The sequence below is a fragment of the Procambarus clarkii genome, chromosome 10 (genome assembly GCF_040958095.1).
Source record: "Procambarus clarkii isolate CNS0578487 chromosome 10, FALCON_Pclarkii_2.0, whole genome shotgun sequence".
NCBI lineage: Eukaryota > Metazoa > Arthropoda > Malacostraca > Decapoda > Cambaridae > Procambarus > Procambarus clarkii.
In genome coordinates, this window is record NC_091159.1 from 18824716 (window position 1) to 18850312 (window position 25597).

Here is a 25597-nt window from a genome sequence, read left to right on the forward strand (position 1 = left end):
CGCACCCAGGCCAAATCGCTCACAAAGTACGGGGCGAGTGTCTTATCATTGTGCCATGGGGACTGCTTTTCAGGTCCACACTTCTTTATGTAGGTTAAATAAGCATACTACGGGCCCCTGTATCAATCTTGAGAGAGAGAACTTTTTTTTTTTATCTAAAGAACAGTAGATACAGCTACAGCTTTAGCCCTTAGATTACAGACTCGGTAACCATAATTTACGTAGTTAGGAAGAAATCCACAAGGGCTGTGACGAGGATTCAAACCTGCATCCGGGAACATCCCAGACACTGCCTTAATTGACTGAGCTACGACAGGGTAGAAGGGTTGAAACCGAAGTTCTACTGAACTTATTGGATCTCGGAGCCTCTCCGAGGCACAAACCAGGATTTTACACCCCTCCCCCCTCTGCACCCGAGCTATGTCAATAGGCAGGTTTGAATCCTCGTCACGACCCTTGTGGATTTGTTCATTTGATGCATCACGTTAGTGTGATCTCTGTGTGTAAAGTTAGGAAGAATTTATTTTTATAAATAGGCTAATTGTTGTGAATATGCTGCTAAGAAGGGGTGGGTGACAGCATGAGAGAATCGGTGTTTGGGATGTTGCCATCAGTGTGTTATATGTGCCACATAAACGATATGAAAGTGGACAAATGTTCGTGTACATAATAATTTTGTGGAAGGTATTAACCTTTGCAGTCCAAGGTTTAAATAAAAATTGGGTATAATATTAATGGTGATTTAACTGCATATATTTATTTATTCATTTATTTATTTACAAGAAGGTACACAGGGGGTTAACAGAGAACATAGAAATTAAGTTGATTATACTTGTGAAGCCACTAGCACGCATAGCGTTTCGGGCAAGTCCTTAAACTAACAGATAATTTTTAGATAATTCACAGTAAAATTGACAAGAAATTATTACAGGTACTTTACAGCTTTACTTTACAGGTACAGATTATTTTAAGTAGATTAATTACAGTAAAATTGACAAAAAATGTTTACAGGTACATTGTAAGAAATTTTGAAACAAAAGCAGATGAGAATAATACACAATAATAACAATACACAATAATAAACAAGGATTACTAGGTACATTAGGATAACATTTCAGGGTTATACATTAGTTCACTGAAGCACAATATGAGGATCATTTCAAGGAATAATGCAGTAGAACATGCACTCAATACAACAACCATGATATCAGATGATATCTAAGATTAATGGTAAAGTAATATGGCTTAGGTACATATATTGGGGGAATGGGTAGCACTAGATACAGTGTGAAATAAAGCACTAGAAAGAAAACTATGAAGATGAAATTAGGAACTTTTTGGTTTTATTTTTTGAATAAGGCAAAAGTTGGACAGCTTTTCAATTCATTAGGAAGCAAGTTCCATAGGCTAGGTCTCTTTATTTGCTTAGTGTTTACACAGATTGTTTGACTCTGGGGATATCAGAGATATTTATGTCTGGTGTGTTGAGTATGTTGACTATTGTGTGTGTGTGTTGACTATTACATCTGTCCAGGAAGAGTTTCAAAACAGGGTTTGCACTTAAGAAAAGGGGTTTTATAAAAGTAATTGACACAAGAGAATGTATCTTTATTTGTATTTGTTCTCAACACATTTTATTCTTTATGCTCAATTAGTATTAAGTTCTAGATATTAATGTTCTTCCTGCCCTAAACGCATTGCGTAATAGTGGCTTTAGGCATTGTATGTACTAGCTCTATCTATATATTGATCCATTAATGTAACATCACTTGTATGTATGTACCTTACCTGAATAAACATATTTATTTATTTATTTATTGTATGGAGTGAATTTATTAACCATGTTTAGGGATTTAAACAGGGGAGCTGTGTGTTGTCTGAAAGCAGAGTTTGTTATTGTCCTGATAGCAGATTTTTGCTGAGTGATGATGGGCTTGAGGTAGTTTGCAGAGGTTGAACCCCATGCACAGATACCATAAGTAAGATCGGGATAGATAAGTGCATAATAGTGAAAGGAGCTGTAACACCCATGACCTCCCCCCCCCTTCCCTTCAGAGTTCACACTCAGGGAAGCCTTCTCCAAGAGGTCAGCCTAGATGACCTGGATTTTCTTGTATGTTGATTAAAAAATTCCTGGGTTAGTCTTAGTCAGCATAGTTTTAAGTATGTAATATTTCATGATACTCTTGTCAAACATTGCAATGTAATTAGACTCCAGATTCTTTTGTATAAACATCCATGGATCTCCCCCTTTTGGCCAGGTCAGAGGTCAGTCACACAAGTAATTAATAACTCCTCTCTTGAAGAGTGTATGGTGAATGTCAAACAAGCTTATTTGAAATATTTTTAAGTGTTTGTGCACGTGTGGCCGACTTCTTACATTCTTGGTGTAGGTAGCAACAGCAGATCTCCCCCCTCCCCCCTGTGGGGGTTGTATGTAGAGGTCCTGTAGAGACTTAGTTGGAACAGAGTGCGGGACACCGGGATCGAGAGCGGGTCTGTGAAGAACATCTCAGCCAGGGAGAGACAGAGGTCTTAAGGTAATGTGTGTGATCTCTGAGGTTTTGTTCCATGTCCAAATTTCTTAACTTTTGGCCAGTGTTAGAGTAGGATTTATAAGTAGTGATTAATATAATTTTGGTCTCAATAAACTCTTGTTAAATTTCCCGTCTGTGTCAGTTGTTGAATCCTCTTAGCCTTTTGGATATAGTGGCTGACAACCGTCTCATAATTAATGAGTCATAGAAAGTACTCTCCAAGTCGAGCAATGTTTCTTGCCTCGTTGCTTGATATAGTCTCAATGGTGAAGGCAGATGGTGGCAGCGTTATTTAGTCCTGTGTAGCATTTCCTTGGCAGTGTACCTTTGGTTCCGGTGTAACCATCATATGTCAGCTCATATTACCGTGTTCAATAACAGTGTTACCAAGTGCAACTGGTAGGAAGTGTTATTCAGGATAAGTAGTAGTGTGTACATTATTAGTTTAGTATCCATTATAGTGGTGTTCCATTATAGGGGTTTTACATGTTATACGGGTGTTACATGCTGAAGGTAAGTCTCTTGTCTAAGTATAGGCCAAGGAACTTTCCATCATTTTTACTGCTAATGTTTATATTATCTATCTGAAGCTGAATTGCATTTATTGATTTGCTTCCAAATAAGATGTAGTAGGTCTTTTCTATGTTCAGTGTGAGTTTGTTGGTTGACATCCACAAGTGGACTTTTTTCATTCATTGTTTGCAACATTATTTGTATAACCATCCTTGGAGATTTTTATCTGGTTATGTGAATGTTGATTAGCTCCTAGGATGTTAGAGATGGCTCTCCATGTGCTTTTCATGTTGCCTTTTGCTGCTTTGAATCTATATGGATGTCTAGCCTGTTCTCTTGGTTTGCTACAACATTCAGAGTAATGGGTACTAAAATACACAAATGCAAACCACTTACCAAACCAACCTACACATAGAAATTGTGGGTACTGTATTTTGTGAGCCGCTACTTTTCATAGCACCTCTTATTTTGTATGTGCTAATAATTTGACCATAGCATACTAAATGAGGCACATAGTTAAGAGGATGGGTTGAGCTGTGACCTGTATTGAAGTGTTTTGTCTCTTGGACTGAATCAAAACTTTGGTAACATTTTGGTTTATATATTCATATATATATAACATCTGCAGACTTGTGTGTGTTGGTAGATTTCTAGTTCAATTCATACCATAGCTTTTCCAAGAACTTATTGTAAAAGCATTTGTTCAGCTAAAAAGTTTAAAAATCTTATGGTAGCTAAAGTGGCTGGATACTGGAAACCTTACATTACCAAATGTAATTAGCCTACAATATTAATTTCCCATTATTGGGACCTGGGATACTGTCAGGCTTATTGAGCAACCTGCTCTAGAGTTGTCACGTCACAACAATGATATACAGTACTGTACTAAATTCCTCTAACCAAACATAACTGAGGATCCACAAAAAGAAAACAGGACAGCCCATCAATTTTGAGCTGCTATGATTTATAGTACTGTACATCATATTTTGGTCATTGCAGATTTATACGTCAAAATATAATGTACTATTCAAGAGGACAGGTTGCTACTTTCTCATATCAGCAGTTAAAGGTTCAGCAGTGAACTTCCATTTAAAGTACAATATTATACTAATATTTAACTTTTCTTTAAATCTTGAAAGTCAGTCTTTGCTTACCTTCAAGTTGGTTCCAATAAAACTTACACAATTGACCTGATGGCCACCTTGATGGTGACTGTACAGTACTGTACACTAGAAATTTATGTACATCTAGATATGTTTAAAAAGTTTATTTGGGCTTCCTTAAAACATTATTGGTCATCTAACAGGGATCTCAAATTACTTAAACTTATAATTTAAAGAATGCAGTATACTGTACAGTTATAATAATTTGTTACACACTGTTCTACTAAAGATTTTAGATTACGGTATCTGTACTCTACCTCCAAAATGTATCAACATATTACCACAATACTGTTTACAGTATCTAAGCATTTACTTAATTGACAGTGCCTTTCTTTTTGTCTTGTCACCTTTAATCTGATTTTTGCTACTCTTTGGTATTAATTTAGCACTTTCACTGGCCCAGCGGGCCACCCAAATCGCTCCGGAAGGTAGGCCATCCTTTCCCTGTGAGCACACAACCCAATATTACTCATTCACCCACAAAGTTTATAGTTAATAATATGACATTGCAAAATTTTTTGCATGATGTTTGGATCATCAAGAACTGGGTGTTTTGGTTTTATGACGCATTATGCGGCATCAGGGAGGGGAAAGTGTTAAATTTACTAAAAAAAAAAAAAAAATTTGCATGCCTGTGACCAAAGGACCAGGGAAATTTACCCTAGGGCCACCATTTTTGTAGCCTCGATGGGGACAGGAAGTCGGCTGCTTATCAAAGGTTCCCCCCATTTTTCCTGAGGAATTTTATCCACTTTAATTTTAAACAAATAAAATCTTGGCATTTATGGCTTTGGTGGGTAGGGGATTCTATAAGTTTATTATCCTATGGGTGAAAAAGCATGTTTTCTGTCCTGTATTGTTTGGCGGCAATTCAAGTCTTCTTATGGGTCCACCCTTTGCTCTCAATATGACTTAGTGCTTGGCCAGACGTCTACACTTACATTTACAGAAAGTTAAAAAAAAAAAAAAATAATAATGGGAATCAACTTTTTGTCTTTAAATTTTTTATCCAGGCATTTACTTATAATTGGCCACTATCTTTGTGGGAAATGTCAATATGTAAGATAATATAACTTGAAATAGTTAATTATATAATGGTGTATTGGGTCACCAGCTTAGAGGAAAACAACTGGCAATTGGTAGGGTGAGCATCGTTAGCTGATACTTATTAGGGAATTTCTCCCACATGGGTTGTAGATGAGTAACAAAGTGTTGAAGTCGGATCCTAATTACACTAGTTTTCTGTGCAAAGTAAGTTTCATTTATGCTAACTGCAGTATCTGGTAATGATGTAAAATTATTTCTTTGTTACATGTTGTATACAAAGTTCCTTAAAAAAATGTATTCCAAGTTATATGCTTGTTTTATCTCGAATTATTTTATGCTCTTGTTACATCCATAAATGTACAAATTTAAAATGCGTACAGTATTTATAAATATATAAATGTTAAAAAGTCAATCATTACATATACTGCCACTGACAAGATAATTTTGCCTTGACATTTTAATTAAATATCTTTGTTGTAATGTAATTTTACAGTACAGTACTGTATATTAGAGTAACATTCATGCAGTATATATTGGAGATTATAACAGAATCTTCAAAATTAAGACTTCCTTGGAATCTTATGGTCAAAGTTTGAATAACAATCATTTTATGTAGCTAAAGTATGAAAGATGGGAATATTATTTTTGAGTATGCTTAGAGGTGTTTTAAAGAGAGAAATTTGATAGGAATTTGATGAGCTGTCCATTTCTTTTTCTAACTCTGGAAATGTCCCTTCTCAACATTCTTTATATTTAAAATGTTAAGAATACACTTCTAAGTACATTTTTAAGCACACTTCTAATGACATATGGTGTTTATTTTCAGGTTACAGAAGATCTTCAGCTCCAAAAATGTCTTATGATTATGAATCTTACACTGAGCCTCTGGCTGCCAGTAGCAACATGGAGTTCTCTGACAAGTCTGTCAGAATGGGCTTTATCAGGTATGATAAGTTAGAATATTCCTTGTGCTGTATTAGAAACTGAAAATTTGAAATTAAAACGAAACGGTAACTTGCCCGGTAATTTAAAAAGCATGAAATAGAATAGGTAGGATTTAAAACCACCACTACAGTACCATCAGTTTGGAAATGTAAGTGCTGTTCAATGGTATTCCTGTTCAGACAACCCGTACTCTTAAAATTACAGTACGTTGCATTTTGCTCGTATACGTTCTATGGCCAAAAATGGACGTAATTTAAAATGAAATCGGCTCACAAAAGTGACTTATTGTCCCGTTTTCTGTTTTGAGTCCTCCGGCTTACACGGTTAGGTTAGGAGAGGAAACTTTCAATTAACAGTTTTCATGTTGGTTTGAAACCTTAAGAGAACTTTCTGCCTTCCTAACCTAACAGAGGACCCTTAACTTGCTGGTTTAAAAAAAAAAAAAAAATTATTTTCAATTATTTTTCTTTTTTAAATTACGCCCATATTCGGGCACACGGGCAAACAGTCAAGTTCAGACGTAATTTGTAAGAGGACAGGTTGGTTCAGAACGTTGCTTTTCCAGGTTCTTGGATTTTTCTGACAAAAATTTCTGGTTCTCTCTTCCCCATTAACTGGATTATGTCTTGTTAATGGGATAACTTGATTATCTGTGAAGTTTTGGCACATAAGTTGTGTAGGACAAATATTTATCCCCAATAACACATAATTGGTTTCCTTCATTTATTTATTTTTGCTATTTTAATGATATTACAGGTGTTTTTAGCTCATATTAAAAAACTAAATTCCAGAAAAATTATCACAATCTTTAATTATTTGATTACCCACTACAAATTTGTCTGGATAATGAAGGTCTCATTGCATGTAATTAACCAAATAGTGACAGGATGAGAGCTATATTTATATTTATTTACATTTATATTTATTTCAGAAATGTATTTTCCTGTTGGAAATTTTAATCTTATTATAAACAGTATAAGTGAACAGATACGCATCATCGACTTGTTTAAAATGACAGACATTTCGGAATCTTGAACTCCATCATCAGTGCTAAAGAGAGAATATATTATTGCGTGATTAACTAAAAACAATAATATATAAATCCAAGTTATGTACTTTTTAAATGAAAAATAACTTTAATCAGAAACCTCAACCTAAACTCTATATAAAATAAGACGCATATTTACACAAGAAAAAAATAATACAAAACTTACAACAAAAATTAATGTATAAACAAATGAGTCGACAGCTTTTCAACTCGGGTTTCATTCTAAAGATCAAGATACTCTATAACAAACAGAACAGAAATAATTTTACGTGAAAGGGTGGCCGTTGTCCTCGCTGTGATCTCTAATAACAGAGGATGTAAGGGATGTACATTGCCTAAGAGGCAGAGAAATACAGTAAAGAAATGCTCATATGTTCATGAATAAGGTATTTAAAGTTCCATGAGGTATTTCCCAAATATGGAACATTACAGTTCGAACATTTAAATGGACATCAGATTTGAGCTCGAAGAGTAGTGAATCTGTGTTCTAAATAGCTTTCAGTGGTGTTATTGTTAGTAAACACAAATTTAAAATTAATTTGTGTAAAAGTATGTCCAAGAATATTCTGAAATTCCTTTCTAATGTCGTATTTCCATGGTTGGTCATGGCTCCGGTTTTTCCTTGGCTGGCACACTTTCTCTTGGTGCTTCGCATCTTTTTGTTGTGATGTAATTCCTGTACAGAGGAACATCGAGTGACGAGTGGCTCCAGTTACGAGCATTTCGAATAACGAGCAAGCCACTCGCAGAAAATGTCTCGACTGATGAGCTTCTGCTCGATTACCGAGCATTCCCGTTGGTTCTCGGACACCTCCGACGACAGTTTTGTTGTTGCTTTGCAAGACGAGTTTTCCACGTGACGAGCTCGGTGCCGGAACGGATTAAACTCATTAATCAAGGAACCACTGGACTTCCTTTGGTTTTTCAAATGACATTAATATATATGTGATAAAGAAGGGGTACCACCTCTGGTGCAAGTGTAGGGACCCATAGCCTCAGAGAAGAAAATAAAGAGTACTCAGAGAAGACCTTGTGGATCCTCACTGAACACTTTGATATTTTCTTCTACCACTCCCTATTCTTTTGGTATGTGTGTATATATATCTAACTTTATTTAAAAATGTCATTACACAAAAAGGGTTACAACATTGGTTACATGCTGGGTACAAGGCTACATGTCACAAGTTGTAGAGCTCCTCCAGCTCCTCAGATGGCGGGCAGGAACCATGGATGCAGTGAGCATTTCCTCTCTGGATCGCCACACTAAGGCGCTGAAAAAGAAAACTAGCAGCTCTAAGGTCTCTAGTTGTTTCAATTAGTTTGGACCCTAACTCCTTCAAAAAACTAGCAGCACTTTTACCCCAGGCACCAAGTGTGTCTGAGGCAATGGGGACAAAATTGTAGTGGTGGTCAAGGTCTGTATTTATGTGACTTGGCTGCTTCTTGGTGAACTGTCTACCATTCTTCCAGGGGTTCACTGTGATTCTGTCTGGGCGATAGACAGGCTCATCAGAGTTGCGGGACATTAGGTAACGGGGCTCTCTCTCTGCTGGACATCCAGCTGGGGTAAGGCTTCTCTTAATAATGTTGTTAACCTCGCCGCGTCTTGCATGCCATCCTTCTGTCCTTTGGCAGAGAAGGCCATGCTGTCCGTACCTGTCGGCCTCTGCCTCGCCGCAAATACATCTGTATTCAGTGTGGATTGGGGCAGCGAGGTGGAGAGCCACGGCAATTCTGAGGACCTGTGGTGTGAGACGGGTGTCTGTTGCTGACATTGGGGTTGCTAATAGGAAGTCACCTGCATGGGGAGCTGCTACAGCTCTAAGTCGGGCAGTGTCATGTGGTGTTGTCGCAACTTCTAGCAAAGTTGCAACTTCTAGCAAAGTTGCAACTACTAGCAAAGTTGCAACTTCTAGCAAAGTTGCAGCTTCTTGGTCGGCACTGGGGCGATCCCAGCTGGATTGCTTATGGGCTTCAAAAGGTTGGGGTGCTGGTCCTGCAAGAGATTCATTTGGTTGTGCAGTCTGTGAAGCTGGGATCATGTACCCCTGCTCGTTGAACTAGGTGGTCAGGTAGGATTTCCTTCAAGTTGTCAGACGCAACTGAAGAGGACAGGAACACAGTTACAGCAATTTGTGTTGCTGTGCGCACACCAAGGCCCCCCGAGTCTGACAGGAAGGGAGGCCTGTTTCCACTGTGAGTCGCTGAGGGAAAGGTTGGGGGCTTTTTCTAGCGTTGATTTCAGCAAGCTGTCGTACTCTTCTAATTTAATATTGTTGAAAGATGGCGAACATCTTAGAAAGTAGGTCAGCCTGTGGAGGGACAAGCATCTGGTGATGAGGTAAAGTGCATCATGAGCATCGATGTCTTCAATACTCTCGTTCATCCTCTTCAGGTCAGTGATCTTCTTACCAAGGACCTCGTCGATGGCATTCCCTCCAAGAGGAGCACCTAAGAGTGTACTGTCCTCAGGGTTGGTTGTATGAATATCAGGCAAAACAACCTTTATTTGCTGTATTATGTGCTGGTTGGTGGAGGTTATTTCGCACTTGGAAGAGTTCAGGGTGAAGCCCAGACTTGCTCCTTGCTCCTTAATTATTATGTCGTCCAAGAGTGAGGCTGGGGAGCCGACTAGTTGTCCAAAAACCAAATATTGAGCTCACTGGACAGGTTATCGATGACTTCCTTGATGACTAGACAGAAAAGAAAAGGAGCAAGGGCATCACCTTGTTGGACACCTTCTTGCGATTCAATTTCATGTTCTCCGAATAGCAGAGTTAGATTCTTGCTTTAGCATGAGGTTTACAAATGGGTAGAGGGAAGGAAAAAGGTAATGAACCGCACTGAGTACTGCATCCTTTCTAACCAGATTGAAAGCACTTTTGAAGTCCAATTTTATCAGGGCTTTTTCATCCGTAATGTTGGCAATGTAAGCTCTAGCTGCATGAGCCACTGCCTCACACCCTTGGGGAATGTCAAACCCAAGCTGTTTTGGCTTCAGCATGTCGGCTGCTGCCTGACTAACTGTTCTAGCAGCAGCCTTAGCAACGAGATGCCGGAGTGAATTGCCCACAGCTATCGGTCTGATTCCTCCATCTTTTTTCCTCGGGGCACAGAGGATAGCACCAAAAAAAAGAGAGGCTGTATGGTCTCTGGTATGTTGCCAGCTAGACATGTGTTGCAGAATCCAGTTAGTTCCACCCGGAGGCCCTGTGCAATGTCTCCCAGTGCAGGGTTGAGCATTTGTTTGATGTGGTTGGGTCTTAGTCCTGTGAACCCACCTGCTGATCCTGGTGGGAAGGATAAAGCTGCTTTATGCACCTAGGATTCGAGCACACACGGGTTCTGCTCTGGTGACACCGACTAGGGGAACCCTGTCGTCACGAGGAGCTCTGGGTGGGTGTTTTTCCCTCAGGGCTTGTGCTGTATTGGCATCCCTGGTGGCAACTGTGTCTTCACTGGTGATGATTCTGATTGCCCCTATTGTGTTGCCTCCTCCTATTTTCTTGCTGACTGTTGCTCTGATTTTGGATGTCTGTTCTGCTGTTGATACCTTTCCTGCGGTGGGTGTTTTTGGAACGGGTAGGGAGGGGTGCCTGGTTGTCCTCTCTAGGAAAACTATTTATAGCCATAATGACTGAGGAAGCTAGTGATTTCTCTCTCCTTGCAGGGACAGCTAGGCATATGTTTCCAAACAGGAGAAGGTTGTGCCATGCTTGGATGGTTCCGGGGGAGTCATTAACCTTTTTCAAGAGGCTGGATAGTTTGGCTGCTGCCTGGGGCCAGGCAGCTTTGGGGATGTGCTGCAAGGTTCCAACCGATGTTGCTTTGATGGCTTCTAGTAGATTCTCAGTCGAAATGAAACTGTTGGAGGTGTTTTCCCTGACTGCTGGTGTGTTGGCCTTGATTGATACTCTTTGGGAGGGCGCCACATACCCGGACAATTGGTTCCGTTGTGATCATGCTTGCACACATCCACGTTACGCTTGAGTTTTCACACCTTGTCACACTTGGCATGTGCCGTACCTATCGTCGATTGATGGCTCCTCTTGGCTGAGAGAAGCCTGGCTGTCAGTCGTGACCTGCGACATCGGCAGACGCTGGGTGGGCGCTAGGTGGATGCTGGGCAGGCGCTGGGCGGACGCTGGGGTAAGTGCTGGGTGGGTGCTGGGTGGATACTGGGTGGGTGCTGGGCGGACGTAGCGTGGGGTGGGGGGGTGGACACAGGGAGGTAGTGGTCACGGTTGGGGTGGGGCAGGGGGGAGGACTCGTGGGTTGGATGACAGTACACACTTATGGGTGTGGGGGTGGGGGATCAGAGGGGTGACACTAACACGTTTGTATAATTTCGTGATATATCACTGCACAATATTATACACTTGTAATCTGGTTCACTGTGGACTTGATGCGCTTAAAACACGATACCTGTTTCCCGAGAGCCGAGGTATCTATTTTGCAGGGATATTTTCATAAACACTTACACACGGGTCACCCCCCTCGACTGACCGCACAACAACATTCCATCCCTCCACCCACCCACCCTCAACCATAACTGAGGGAGCCCCTCGGGGCGCCCTTGTTGCCCCTCACTGCAGTTCAGACAATTCCACACTGCCAATCCACTTGTTTGTTTTTGGTTGCGATAGTTCACCCTGGACACTTCCTGCCACTCTCACACCTTCCCAGGATGTTCACACTGCACACTGTTGAGTCTGGGCCCCGTGGGGTCAGGATGTCACTAGATAGTGGCACATGGCCGGCAGAGCTTCCTCCCAGTGTCCGTTATCTGTGGCGACCACAGGGGAATATGTGATAAATATATATTTATTCCATTAAAATATTTTTTGGGTTTTTGGATATGTATCCAAAAAGTATACACTCGATTTAATGGCCTGTATGAGGCTGTACCCAGGTCGTTAAATGCGGGGCTTCAGTATTTCCGAAGTTGTTGAAGTGTTGTTAATATTTCAAGTAACAATCAGGTAAGATATATTTTATTTAACTAAAATGAAATAAAGTTCATTGTGTAATTGCATTCCAAGTTAGTGCCGTGCCGATAATTAAGCCAGCTGTTGGCTGCTGCATGAACACAGTCTGACCAAGTCCAGATGGGTGGAAAAAAATTGGTTCATTCCTTTGTATTGTGAAATATTTTGTCTATCAATCAAAGATTATTAATGTTTTCTCAGTTTTATAGGTGTTTTGTTTTACTCTGTACAGTACAGGTAATATATTTTTAATGTTCCGACACAGGCTGTGGTGGCCAGGCCATACAATGGCAATCTAGCCATGTCACTAACCCAGAGCTACCCAAGACGAAATTTTGTGAATTCACCTTTTCTTTGCTAATGATAAAATACAGTGGAACCCCGGGTTACGAGCATCCCTGTTAACCCTTAAAGTGCGCATCACTTCATATGAAGTGTAAATCGTTTTACCAGTCAACTGCGCTTCACTTCATATGAAGTGTATGGGTACCGCGCACGATTTGAATGGCCCGCGGTGTAGCTGGGGGTCCCATACGCTGCCCAGGGGCTCTAGTAAACAGCGGCCATTTTGAAAAAAAATCCAGCTCACGCTCCGATGGCATGGGAGGCCTCAGTTTAGCGAGAGTCACCATGGCGAGCGCACGGTCAAACGCCTCACGAGCACGCATCACTCAGTCCCTCACCCCAGAGCAAATAGCCCACGAATTATTCTCTGAAGGTGAAGAAAGTGTGTTTGACGATTCAGACAACGATGAGGATTATACACAGTTGTCGGGAGATAGTAGCAGCAGCAGTGAAAGTGAGAATGACCGCCATGCCATGGCGAGGCCTATACGCTCTCCCATGCCTCCTCGCCCATTTTCTACCCCAATTCTACCACGACCTCACAGTTCCTGTGGATATTTTCTGTTTGAGGTTGACGAGTCAGAGGGAGGTGACTCCTTTTCTGGGTTTAGTGACTCAGATCAAAGTTTTATTGAGCCTGTGGCTGGTACCAGTGGTGTAACTGGGCGAGAAATTGTCGCGTCAGCAGCATCTCGCCCAGCCAAGCGCCACCGCATGGCACCACATGAGGCACCAAGACCCTCGTGTTCACGTGCACCCACCTCACGTGCACGTAGCCGCCGTGCTTCTCGCAGACGGTATTCAGCTCCTGGTCGCCGGTATGCATCGCTTCCTCGCCGTCTTTCCTCTGCATCTCGCAGGACGCCTGGTGTACTTGAGTGGAGTGATGGTGACGATTTTATTCCTAATATTCCTCACTTTGACGATAAAGATGTAGGGATTACAAACCTTTTCCCTAATCAAGGTGAGGACATGGCTGAGATGGAATATTTTACAGCATTCTATGATGAACCACTCATGGAATACATTGTACACCAAACGAACCTGCATGCTGCTTACCTGATTGAGAGGGAAATCACAGAATTTTCACGACTGCAGCGTTGGAAAAATACCACAGTGGCGGAAATGTATGTGTTTTTGGCACTCTATTTGTTGATGAAGCACTGTCACAAACATGCAATAAATGACTATTGGAGCAAGGACAAGACAATACCAACACCTTTATTCGGGAAATATATGTCACGAGACAGGTTTCAGATACTCCTCAGGTGTCTACATTTTGGAAGTGTTCAGGACCGAACACCTGATGATAGACTGTGGCGAGTGAGGCACTACATGAACGATGTTATTGGAAAATTCAGAGATTTTTACGTACCAGCACAGAAGCTGGTGGTTGATGAATCTCTCATACTTTTCAAGGGACGTGTTCCATTCAAACAGTACATTCCCTCAAAACGAAACCGATTTGGCCTGAAATTTTTTGTTCTTTGTGATTGTGAGACAAGATACGTGTTACACATGATTCTGTACTCGGCTAGTGATGTAGACATTCCCGGTAACGACGAACATGGATTCTCGGGGAGTGTAGTGAAGACCATCATGGCTCCGTGGATGAACAAGGGACACATTTTATACACAGATAATTACTATACAAGTCCCTTGCTAGCTCGGTTCTTGCTAGAAAATAGAACCGGATTGGTTGGTACAGTAAAGCCACAACGAAGGGAAATGCCTGTGTTTGACAACGACATTGCAGTTGGTGAGTGTCAGAGAAGGAAAAGTGGTAACATTCTGTCAGTTCGGTGGAAAGACAAAAGAGAGGTGAACTTGTTGACAACAATTCATGATGGAACAATGGTGAACAGTGGGAAAGTGAGCCATAAAACAAACGCACCACTATATAAGCCAGACTGTGTTTTAGACTATAATATCAACATGCGGTTGATTGATAAATCAGACATGATGATTGGCACTGCAGAGTGTGTGCGGAAGACATGTAGGTGGACGAAAAAAGTGTTCTTCCATCTTGTGGACATGAGCATGCTGAACTGTTTCAACATGTACCTTGTGAGAACTGGACGTAAGCCCACTTTCCGTGACTTTGTATTTGATGCTGCAATACAGTTATTAGGAAAGTTTGCAAAAGATGTCCCAGGTATTCAGCGGCCCATCATAAACCCACTGTTGCAGCATGCTGGTACTCCACGCCTCGCTCACACTGAAGGCTTCCTAGCACACAAACTTAAGTATCTGCCACCTGGTGTGAAGCGTGCAATAGCCCAACGTGATTGCTTGGTGTGTAAAACAACGACACGTAGAGACAAGAAACGGAAGCTTGTGCAAACATGGTGTGAAACGTGTGGTATCCCATTATGTGCTGTCGACTGCTTCAATGACTACCACAGTCTAGAAATCTTCTAAGTGTGCTTCAAAGTGTGTATAGCGTGTGCGAGTGTGTAAATATGTAAACATATAAGCAGAACATATAATATAATAGACTGTAATGACATATTATATTGCCGTAATTGAAAACATTTGTGTGCGCCTGTGTATACTCAAATATGCAACAATTATTGATACAAAATATGTTCAAACAGTATTTGAAACACAATTAGTGAAAAAAAATTAGATAAAATGCGCTTAGACATTGTAAATAAATAGCGCGAAAATATATTTGTGGCAACTCTGGCTGTTTGAGGACCGCGCGCAACATCTCCCGGGCGTGTACTGCATGAGCGACCATGCAGATTGTGACGTCATCGCAGAGCTTCTCGGCTCTATTGCAACAAAAGTAAGTACAATAGAATTTTTTTTTTATTTTTCCCATGATCAGTGAACAGAACTTAACAGATTAGCAAAAAAAAAAAATTTTGTTTTTTTTCAAAATGACATGCGCCTGTGTGGATAGCAGGATATTAGACCCCGAGCATGTTAAGGGTTAACGAGTTTTTCGGGTTATGAGCCCGATTTGGTTGGAAAATTTGCATCGGGATACGAGAATTGCATCAGGTTACAAGTATGTTGATATGCGTACGGGCCGACTAGCGCATGGTGGCACGGCAATTGCGCCTCATTTTACCAGTGCCTTGCGCCCAGTGACTATCCTGCCTGAATTCTTCACAAGGATTTACATTTTTTTGTTGGATTTTTGGTCATTTGAGCGTAAAAGTTATTATATCTCGCCATGGGTCCCAAGAAAGCCAGTGGTAAGGTTCAAGGCAAGAAATCGCATGTGAGGATGACAATAGAGGAAAAAAAAAAAAAAAAAAAAAAATCATTCGGGCGCATGAAAATGGTACTCGTGTTGTTGAACTAGCTAGGCAGTAAAAGAAATCTTCAGGGAAGGAAGAGGAGGCAACAGAGAATGTCCCTCATTAATTAAGAAAATGTGTGCAGTATGGGAAGGACTGCAAAGTTTCGCTGAAAAGAATCGCCCTGATAAAGTTGTAGTAGGCTGTTGCATTGAACTTTTTAATGATGATGTGATGCCCCACTACAGACAGGTGTTGCAAAGAAGGGAAAAAGTCTTCAATGGAACGTTTCCTTGTGAGAAAAGTGAGAAAATCAAGCAGTGAGCCACAACCAGGTCCTAGTGGTATGCATGCAAAATGTGCCAGAGTGCATTCCAGAGAAATCTTCACTTCCTGATGTTATAATGGAAGGGGACTTCCCCCTCCTCACCATCTTCCATACACCAACAGGAGTCATCAGCAAGGGTAAGTAATAACTTGAACATACCTGTGTAGTGTAGATTTGGATGAATTAGGTATAAAATTTAGTTTGAAGTTAAGTTTTTGGGTAGTCAGGAACGGATTAATTCATGTCCCATTATTTCTTATGGGAAAATTAGCTTCGGTTTACGAGTTTTCGGGTTGCGAGCTGTCTTCAGGAACGGATTAGACTCTTAAACCGAGGTACCCCAGTATACATTGGCAGAGACTAATATGTAGCTATTGTTGAAAAAAAAAGTTGTAATACTGTAATAAAATTGATAAGCTGACTTGACTTTTTATGAAGCTGAAGATTGCGTCATCCTTTGCGGCGCTTATTTAGTATTGTTCAGTATACACACTATGTATGTATGTATGTATACATACATATTTACATATGAACACTTATTTTCAGGCATTCACTTCACATAACAGCTAGGCATGTTTCTAATTCTCATGAGAGTAATGCACTGCACTTTAATAAAAAATGTTTGACTAACAGCTGTAATGCACTTTTACAATTGAAACTTATTTCTGTATTTACACTGTGTACTGTATATCTTTTTTTGTCAAGGCTTAATTATTCATTAACACTTACAATACTGTACTGTCAACACTTTTTACACTAATTTGTAGGCTTTTCAATCATTTCTTATATAGTTAGCGAATGCTGCACGACTCGTCAATGGGAATTCAGCATCGGAGGGTGCAGCATGGCTTGTAGGGCATTCGTTGCAGGCAGATGCTGCATGACTTGTTGAATTCCCAGCGGGTGCAGCATGGCTTGTAGATAAAGATTTTTCATGAACCATTGAAATTATGAATTTATCCATTTTTGTATGAAGCAGAGTATCTCTGGCTAACGTTGTGAGACATTGCTTAAAAGCTGTAAAGTGTACATAAAAATTTCCAACAACCTCATGTTTACTTTTTCTTGAATATTCAATGAAGTCCTCAATTTGTTGCAATCTTTTCTGATATGACACCCTCTAGGCAGAGCCTCACCAACATCGTCTGAGTCATCATCAGAGTCATCATCATTTCTGAGAACACTTTTAGTAATCTGTTCTTCAGTTAACAATTCATAACCAGGATCATAATCATTTTCTTAACAATTCATTGATATCATTCACTTGTACATCCTGACCAGCCTGGAGGAATATTTTTTGGATCCTTTCTTCAAACCTTCAAAATCGTTGGCTACATTTTCAAAACCTTCGAATTCACTATCAGATACTGCTGCTTCACCTCTAGGCCTCTCTGTTAAAAGTTTCTTCCATGAATTTGTTAGTGTGGTTTCTTTCACTTTATTCCAAAGCCCAGTGGAATATTGCTTCTCTAATTGTGTACTTTTAAAATTTTCTATTCTTTGAGCTCTTGTATCCTTTCCTGTCGATATATTTTCCTCGGTAGGTAAAACATCTTCAAGCATTGCTGTTTGGTACATTTTTTTATTTTTTTTTTTTTATTTTTTTATTTTTTTTGAAGATATATACAAAGAGTTGTTACATTCTTGTACAACCACTAGTACGCGTAGTGTTTTGGGCAGGTCCCTGGAATACGACCCCCACGAAGAATTGTTACAACCAAGTACACATTTTACCGTTGAGTTAAACAGAGGCTACAGTTAAGGATTTGCGCCCAGTAAATCCTCCCCGGCCAGGATACGAACCCATGACAAAGCGCTCGCGGAATGCCAGGCGAGTGTCTTACCACTACACCGTGGTGACTGGTAGCAAAGATAGTTTTGTAGCAAGGATAACACCTTGATCCATGGGCTGGATCGAGGATGTTGTGTTTGGTGGAAGTGTCATGCATTTTATTCTGCCATTCCATGAAATTAACTTGCTAATGGGATGAGCAGGGGCATTATCTAGCAGCAACAATGCCTTAACCTCACTGGACTTTTTTTTTTTCCACACTTGTTGATCTGGATTTCTCTAACCTTGCAATAGTGGTTTTCAAACCAGTCCGTAAATATTGATTGATTAAACCATGATTTCTTTGAACTGTAATATATTATGAGTAGTACCTACATTATATTTTTTAAGGCTCAAAGATTTTTAGACTTGCCTACCATGGCACATTTTGTCCTGTGGGAGGCATCAGCATTAGCACATAGCAACACTGAGTCATTCCTTGCTTATCTTTCGTCCAAGAATATTTTCCTGCATTCTACTGGTTAAGGATTTACTGGGTATAGATCTCCACATAAACCCTTTCTCGTCACCATTATATACTTGATATTTGCTTAAATTGTTACTGACAATGTACTGGTTTAATTTATCCTTGAATGATTCAACATTAGTGGGATCAGCACTTTAAAGCCTCCCCAGAAATTTTTTTGGTCTTTGAAATGTTATGACGAACCTTAAATCTTCCAACCCACCCATCACTTGCAGTGAAATCTTTTATATCTAATTGTTTACTTGCTGCAACTTTAAACTCTTCAAATTGTATTGCAATGCCAATTGTGCGGTGCTGAATAAACCACTTATACACTGCAGCATCCAATTGTGGATACTGACCAGCCTTTACTGCTTTACTCAAACCTGCAGTACCAGAAGTAGCACACTGGTGCTCGCATATTTTAATAGCATTTCCTTCTGTTTATTGATGTCACTTACTGTACTTTTGCCGATGTTAAACTGCTGCTGCTGTTCGTGCATGAGAATATCCTTTTGTCAAGTTTTTTAATTAACTCCAGCTTTTGTTGGAGTTTATTAATAACTTTAGGCATTTTGTAAATTGAATTGAAAATCACTTAACAGTTATGTCCTTCAAAATTGAAGGTAGCCGCACTAGTTCGCAGTAAACAATGAGGACACATGGCCTGGCACAGTACATTCATGTCCCTAGGAAAAAAATACCTAGTACATATACTATAAAAGGTATTTAATCCCTGGGCTGCACTTGATTATACCCTGCAACACGCCCAGGTGCAAGAAATACAAAAAAGAAAACCATTTTTTTTATCTTATAAAAGTGTTCATTTGAAAAGTGTTCATTTGTGTTTCCTGACCACAGGGGAAAAAAAAATCGTAGGCAACATATTTTGGCCGCAATAGGTGGAGGAAGTCTGGCAAAATTGAGGCATTGACAGAGCAATTGTTGGAGGCGGTCAGCTCTGCCCGAGCTGTCTGGTGGGGAATTGCCACAAAGATATTATTACCTAATTATTTCAATATACAGTATCTGATTTATTTTTTCTTAGTTTTTTGCAGTAATATTATTCAATAGTGTGTAGTGTGATATATTTATACGATTTAAAAAAAAAAAATGGCATCTGTTTTACAAGAGCCTTGCGGAAGCTGATGTGAACTCTGTGTAGCGGTGGGACTTTTAAATCTTGCGTGGTACTCCAACACATCAATAGCTCTGGTATGGAAATTCTGCGACAATTACTCACCCCAGCTATTGATGTGTTGCGCAGTTTAAGGGTTAATAAGAAAACAGAATTTTGCTTAATAACAATTGTTTCAAAATATTTTATTAATAATAATTTAGAATTTGCTTCATTAAACTGTCATTTTAAAAGAAAGTTGAGATTTAATTTACGACTGTACGATAGAGGTTGGTGGCCTGCTTGCCATCTGAGAGCCCGCTAATGCCAAAACAAACTCAATACCGACTTACGGTTCTATCGACCGCCAGACCAGTATATGAGGCTCCAGATACCAGTCTCTCAAACTGGTCGATGGAACCACCAGATTGGTAAATAAGAGGCCGTTAAATAGAGTAGATACTGTATTGTACATGTATTTAAATGTCTCTGCTTAGTTTATTTAATTTTTCGTTTCAGGAAAGTGTATCTGATATTGATGGCTCAGCTGGCTGTGACATTTGGCATGGTAGCAGTTTTCAACCTCAGCACAGAAGTAAAATTATATTTCGGGCATAATCCAGCATACTTCTATGTTGCACTTGTTGGTACGATTGTCTGCATCATTGCTTTGTCATGCTGTGGAAATCTAAGGCGTCGAACACCTCATAACTTCATTTTCCTAGGGCTCTTCACGGTAAGTCTCTTTCTGGGCTTGTTAATTTGTATAATTTGTAATGTGTAATTACCTAAGTTTATTCACCCAGGTGTAGTTACAGGATAAGAGCTACGCTTGTGGTGTCCCATCTTCCCAGTACTGTCATATAACGCTTTGAAACTACTGACAAGTTTTGGCATTCACTACCACCTCACTTGTTGCAACAGTCTTCCACTCTGTTTGCGAAAGTAAATTTTCTTATTTCTTTGGCAGCTTTGTTTAGTTAGTTTAAATCTATAACCTCTTGTTCTTTAAGTTGCAGGTCTCAGGAATTCCTCTACCAATTTTATCGAATCCCATTACTATTTTGTACGTAGTGATCTTATCACCTCCTTTTCTTCTTCTTCTAGTTTTGCATATTTAATGGCTCTAACCTCTCCTTGTAGCTCTTGTCCTTCATTTCTGGGAGCCATTTAGTTGCATGTCTTTGTATTTTTTCCAGTTTGATGATGTGCAGCTTTATATATATAGGCACTATACAACCACTGCATATTTCAGCTTTGGTTTAATAAAGGTTGTGAACAATTTCTTTAATATTTCACCATTGATGTATTTAAAAGCAATTCTGAAATTAGAAAGTGTAGAATAGGCTCCTCACACGATGTTCTTAATGTGGTCCTCAGGTGACAGTTTTCTATCTAGAACCACCCCTAGAGCCCTTTCTTGAAATTCTAAAGAATTTCAGAATTCTTTAAAGATTTCAACATAATTTATAGATTGTGTGGGGTCTATGTTCTCCAATTCCACATTCCATAACATGGCATTTATTCACATTCAATTCCATTTGCCAAGTGTTGCTCTATATATTTATTTTGTCCAGGTCTTCTTGAAGGGCATGACAATCATTTAGGTTTCTTATCTTCACTATTATCTTAGCATCATTAGTAAACATGTTTATATAATTCTGTATTCCATCAGGTAGATCGTTTATGTAGACAATGAACATTACCGGTGCAAGAACTGAACCCTGTGGTACTCCACTAGGGACATTCCTCTAATTCGATACCTTGCCTCTGATTATGGTTCTCATTTTTCTGTCAGGAAATTTTTCATCCATGTTAGAAGCTTACCTGTCACCCCTCCAATATGTTCGTTTCCAGAACAACCTCTTATGGGGAATTCTGTTGAAAGCCTTTTTTTAGGTCCAGATAGATGCAGTCAACCCAACCATCTCTTTCCTGTAAAATCTCTGACTCGATCATAAAAACTGAGTAAGTTCGTTACACGGGATCTTCCAGAATGAAAACCATACTGTCTGTCTGATATATTGTTTTTCTCCAGGTGTTCTACCCATTTAGTTTTAATTATTTTTTCCAATATTTTGACTATTACACTGTCAATGATACATGTCTATAATTATGGGGGTCTTCCCTGCTGCCACTTTTGTAGATTGGAACTATGTTAGCCTTTTTCCACACATCAGCTACAACTCCTGTAAACAGGGATGCCTGAAAAATCTGTTGAAGTGGAATGCTGAGCTCAGGTGCATATTCTCTCAGAACTCGTGGTGAAACTCCCTCTGGACCAACTGCTTTGTTCTTACTTAGCTCCTTGAGCATTTTTTCCACTTCGTCTCTAGACACTTCTATGCGCTCTATGTTGTGTTCTGGAATTCTTATTGTCTGGTTCCCTGAAGATTTCATTTTGTACAAACACACTTTGGAACTTTTCGTTTAATGTTTCACACATTTCCTTTTCATTTTGTGTGAATCTGTCTCCCATTTTCAACCTGTGAATATTATCCTTTACCTGCAATTTGTTTATGAATTTATGGAATAGACCTGGTTCTGTTTTACATTTATCTGCAATCCCTTTTTCAAAATTTCTTTGTGCCTCTCTCCTCACTGCCGTGTAGTTGTTTCTTGCATCTTTGTATCGCTGGTATGTTTGGGGGTTCGGCCTCTTCCTATATCGATTCCATTTTTGTCTCTTTTGGTCTCTAGCCCTCTTGCAATTTCTGTTAAGCCAATCCTGTTTCCTAGTTCTGCATCTGTTTTGGTATAAATTTTTTGTGCCTTTATCATAAATTTCACAAAACTTGACATACATCTCATTTACTTCCTTGCCTAGCAACAAATCTATCCAATTATACCCGCTAAAAATTTTTCTAAGGTCGCCATAATGTCCTCTCCTGAAGTCAGGGTTTTCAACTATTTCATCCTCCTTATTTTCTTCCAGATTATAACGCATTGCATACTTTATTCCCAAAAAGACATGGTCACTTTTACCCAAGGGAGGAAGGTACTGAATGTCAAATATCTCTTCCTCCTCCCTGGTAAATATCAAATCTAGCATGGAGAGAACGTCCCCTTCCCTCATCCTCGTAGCTTGTTTAACATGTTCATACAAGAATGTTTCCAGGATGAGGTCTACAAATCTACAGGTCCAAGAATTCTCTGTTCTAGCTTCATATGCTTCCCAGTCTATGGATTTCAAGTTGAAGTCAGCCGACTATCAACAGTCGTGATCTATTGTTATCCGCTCTCGCTATAATCTCTCTCTCATTGTTATATGACCTTCTCGTTTACTATCTAGCTCCTCCTTTGACCATGTGCTGCTTGGCAGTGGACTATATGCATTTATGACCATTAGTTTATCATCCTCATGACAGATCTCTAGTGCTATTACCTCAACTTCTTGTGGATTGGCAATCATTATTTTGTTCACCTTTAGGTGTTCTTTCACCAGCACAGCAACGCCACCACCTTTCCTAATTTTTCTGTCCCGTCTCGAAATTGAGTAGCCCTTTGGGAATATGACCTCATTTAAAATAACATCAAGTTTTGTCTCCGTGAGTGCAACAATGTCTGGTGTCTGCAGCTGTATTACATCACTTAACTCCAGTATCTTCGATCTCACTCCATCTGTTGGTGTATGCAAATTTCAGGAACTTGTTCCCCCTCTCCTTATTCTTCACTCCCCTTCTCTCTAATGATTTTGTTGGTTTGCCTTTATGTACCACTTTATTGGTCTGCCTACCCCTATCACTTTGTAGAAAAAAGAATTGATTTCTTCATTCCTGCTCTCATTTAAACGCTTTGCCTTGTCAAGGTTCAGTTTCAGCTTCTGTCTTTTTTTGAAATATCTCGTCTTAACGACCACACTTTCCTATCCTCATCAATGTAATTTTCTAGCATTCCTTAGTACTTCTTCCATCTGTTTGGCACCGTTTAGGGTAATCCTCAAAGGTCGATCTTTCCCTTTTACGTATCTGCCTATTCTCCTGTAGTCGCAGATATTCTCTATGGTAGTAAGACCTTCCATGAGGCCAACAATTTTATCTACTACTTTTGATTCTTCTACAGCTCTTTCTGACCTAGATGTTATATCCTTTTCTTTGCAACCACAAATTATCAAGTACTTACTCTGATCAACTGTGTTTTGCAGCAACTGTGGGTTTACTGCTTCTTCAATTTTTTCCTTCTCCTTGACCACTTGTGCATAGGTGAGTTGCATATCTTTCTTGCACTGTTCTATTCCCTGAGAAACTTCCTCCATCTGTGCTGACAAAAGCTCTTTCTCCTGTTGACTTTCCTTAACCTAACCTAGTTGTAGTCATTTATGTTTAAATTTGCTTTAACTTCTTCCAAAGCTATTTTTAAGAGTTTTTTCTTCCATGGTTTTGCAATTTGTTTCCAATTGATTCTTGTCCTTGCACAAGTCTATCACTAAACCCTCAAGACATAAAACTTTGCTACACAAATGGTCATTACTTTCTTTCAATTTACTGATTATTTCTACACGAGTTCATTATAGTATCTAATTTGACCAACTTGTTGTGTAGACTGCTTATATCAATGCTTTCTTCATTGAATTCCCCAAAATCAAGCTCTCTTGTTTTTCCACCACTAAAGCCACTAGCACGCATGGCATTTCGTGCAGGCCCTTAATCCTATTTTTTCCCTGTAATATGATCTGCCAAATCGTTTAACCACCAGGTACCCATTCACTGCTGTGTGAACAGAGGCTACATTTAAGGATTGGCAACCGGTCAATCCTCCCCAGTCAGGATATGAATTCGGGCCAAAGCGCTCGTGAAGCACCGGGCGAGTGCTTTACCACTATGCCATGGGGACTGCTTGTTCTCTGGACTTCTCCCAATTTCTGTTAAACCAATTCCTTTCTAGTTCTGCATCTCTTTAGTGCAATCATTGATGAACATTTAGGTACTACAAATATAAAGTTGTCCATTAATTTAGTCGAGGATAAAAAGCCTGTGTGTATATTTGCTTCAGGTTTTTATTTATTCCCAAGGTTAAACCACTGACTCACTTCAAGTTAAGTGAGAGAAGGTGGTGGAGGCCAAAACTGTCAGTAATTTCAAAGCATTATATGACAGAGTGCAGGGAAGACGGGACACCATGAAGCGTAGCTCTCATCCTGTAACTACACTTAGGTAATTACTGACTCTCCCCAGGATGCAACCTCACAACAATTTTCTAACACCCTGGTACCTATTTACTGCTAGACGAACAGAAGAATTAAGCAAAAGGAAACATATCCAATTATTTTTATCTTGCCAGGAAATCAAACCTGGGATCCCCGACTGTGAGTCAAGAACGAAGCAAAGTGTTAGTCCTTAACCCTTAAATGGCGCATAGCTATATACCATTTGACACCCACAGGCACATACCAAAAAAAAAAAAAAAAAAAAAAAAAAAAAATTATTTTTTCTTCCTAACCTGTTAATTTGTGTTCACTGATCACGGGAAAAATAATACAAAAATCGTAAGTGGCATATATTGCCCACTATAGGGCGGGGAATTCTGGCAAAAATCAGGCGCTGACTGAGCGTGCGTCCCAGGCGGTCTGTTGATTGCCAACTGTCAGGCCAGAGTTTCCACAAAGAGATAATTACCTAATTATTTCAATGTCTCTGAATGATTTTTCGTAGTTTTTTTGCTGTAATATTATTCAATAGTGTGTAGTGTGATATATTTATATAATAAAATGAGTGAATCATCGCTGTACTCAAAAATATGGTGTGCATATTGTTGATTCAATTATGTTCATCAAACAGTGAACAAATACTTTGTCGGTTATTACACTATATACACAGGTTATATATAAGTATCTGCATGTTTTGTTCACCATGACGAACCACTTAAGTTGGTATGCTGAGTGGCAGTGGCAGGCAGTGACTGGCTGCCACTGGCTGCCACTCCTCCCTCACCTCACCTCACCTGACTTGCCACCATTCTCCACCCACTCCATTCTCCGTACTGTTTGTGCTTTTATATACAGACGTTATATATAAGTAT

At 39.7% G+C, this 25597-nt stretch overlaps 1 protein-coding gene across 10 annotated transcripts in view; it reads left to right on the forward strand.

The window, feature by feature from the left end:
* LOC123746761 (protein lifeguard 1) overlaps window positions 1-25597 on the forward strand; it is an 88877-nt gene that overhangs the window by 4448 nt on the left and 58832 nt on the right. For 6 of the 10 annotated variants that reach the window (XM_045728521.2, XM_045728529.2, XM_045728537.2 and 3 more), the window contains exons 2-3: window positions 6087-6204; window positions 20099-20315. In XM_045728521.2, the coding sequence (XP_045584477.2) occupies window positions 6113-6204; window positions 20099-20315 (309 nt within the window). In that variant the 5' untranslated portion in view covers window positions 6087-6112. Of the gene's footprint in view, window positions 1-2393; window positions 2541-6080; window positions 6205-16085; window positions 16303-20098; window positions 20316-25597 lie in introns of those variants that run through there. The other 4 variants (XM_069321678.1, XM_069321679.1, XM_069321680.1 and 1 more) reach the window with 2 other exon arrangements.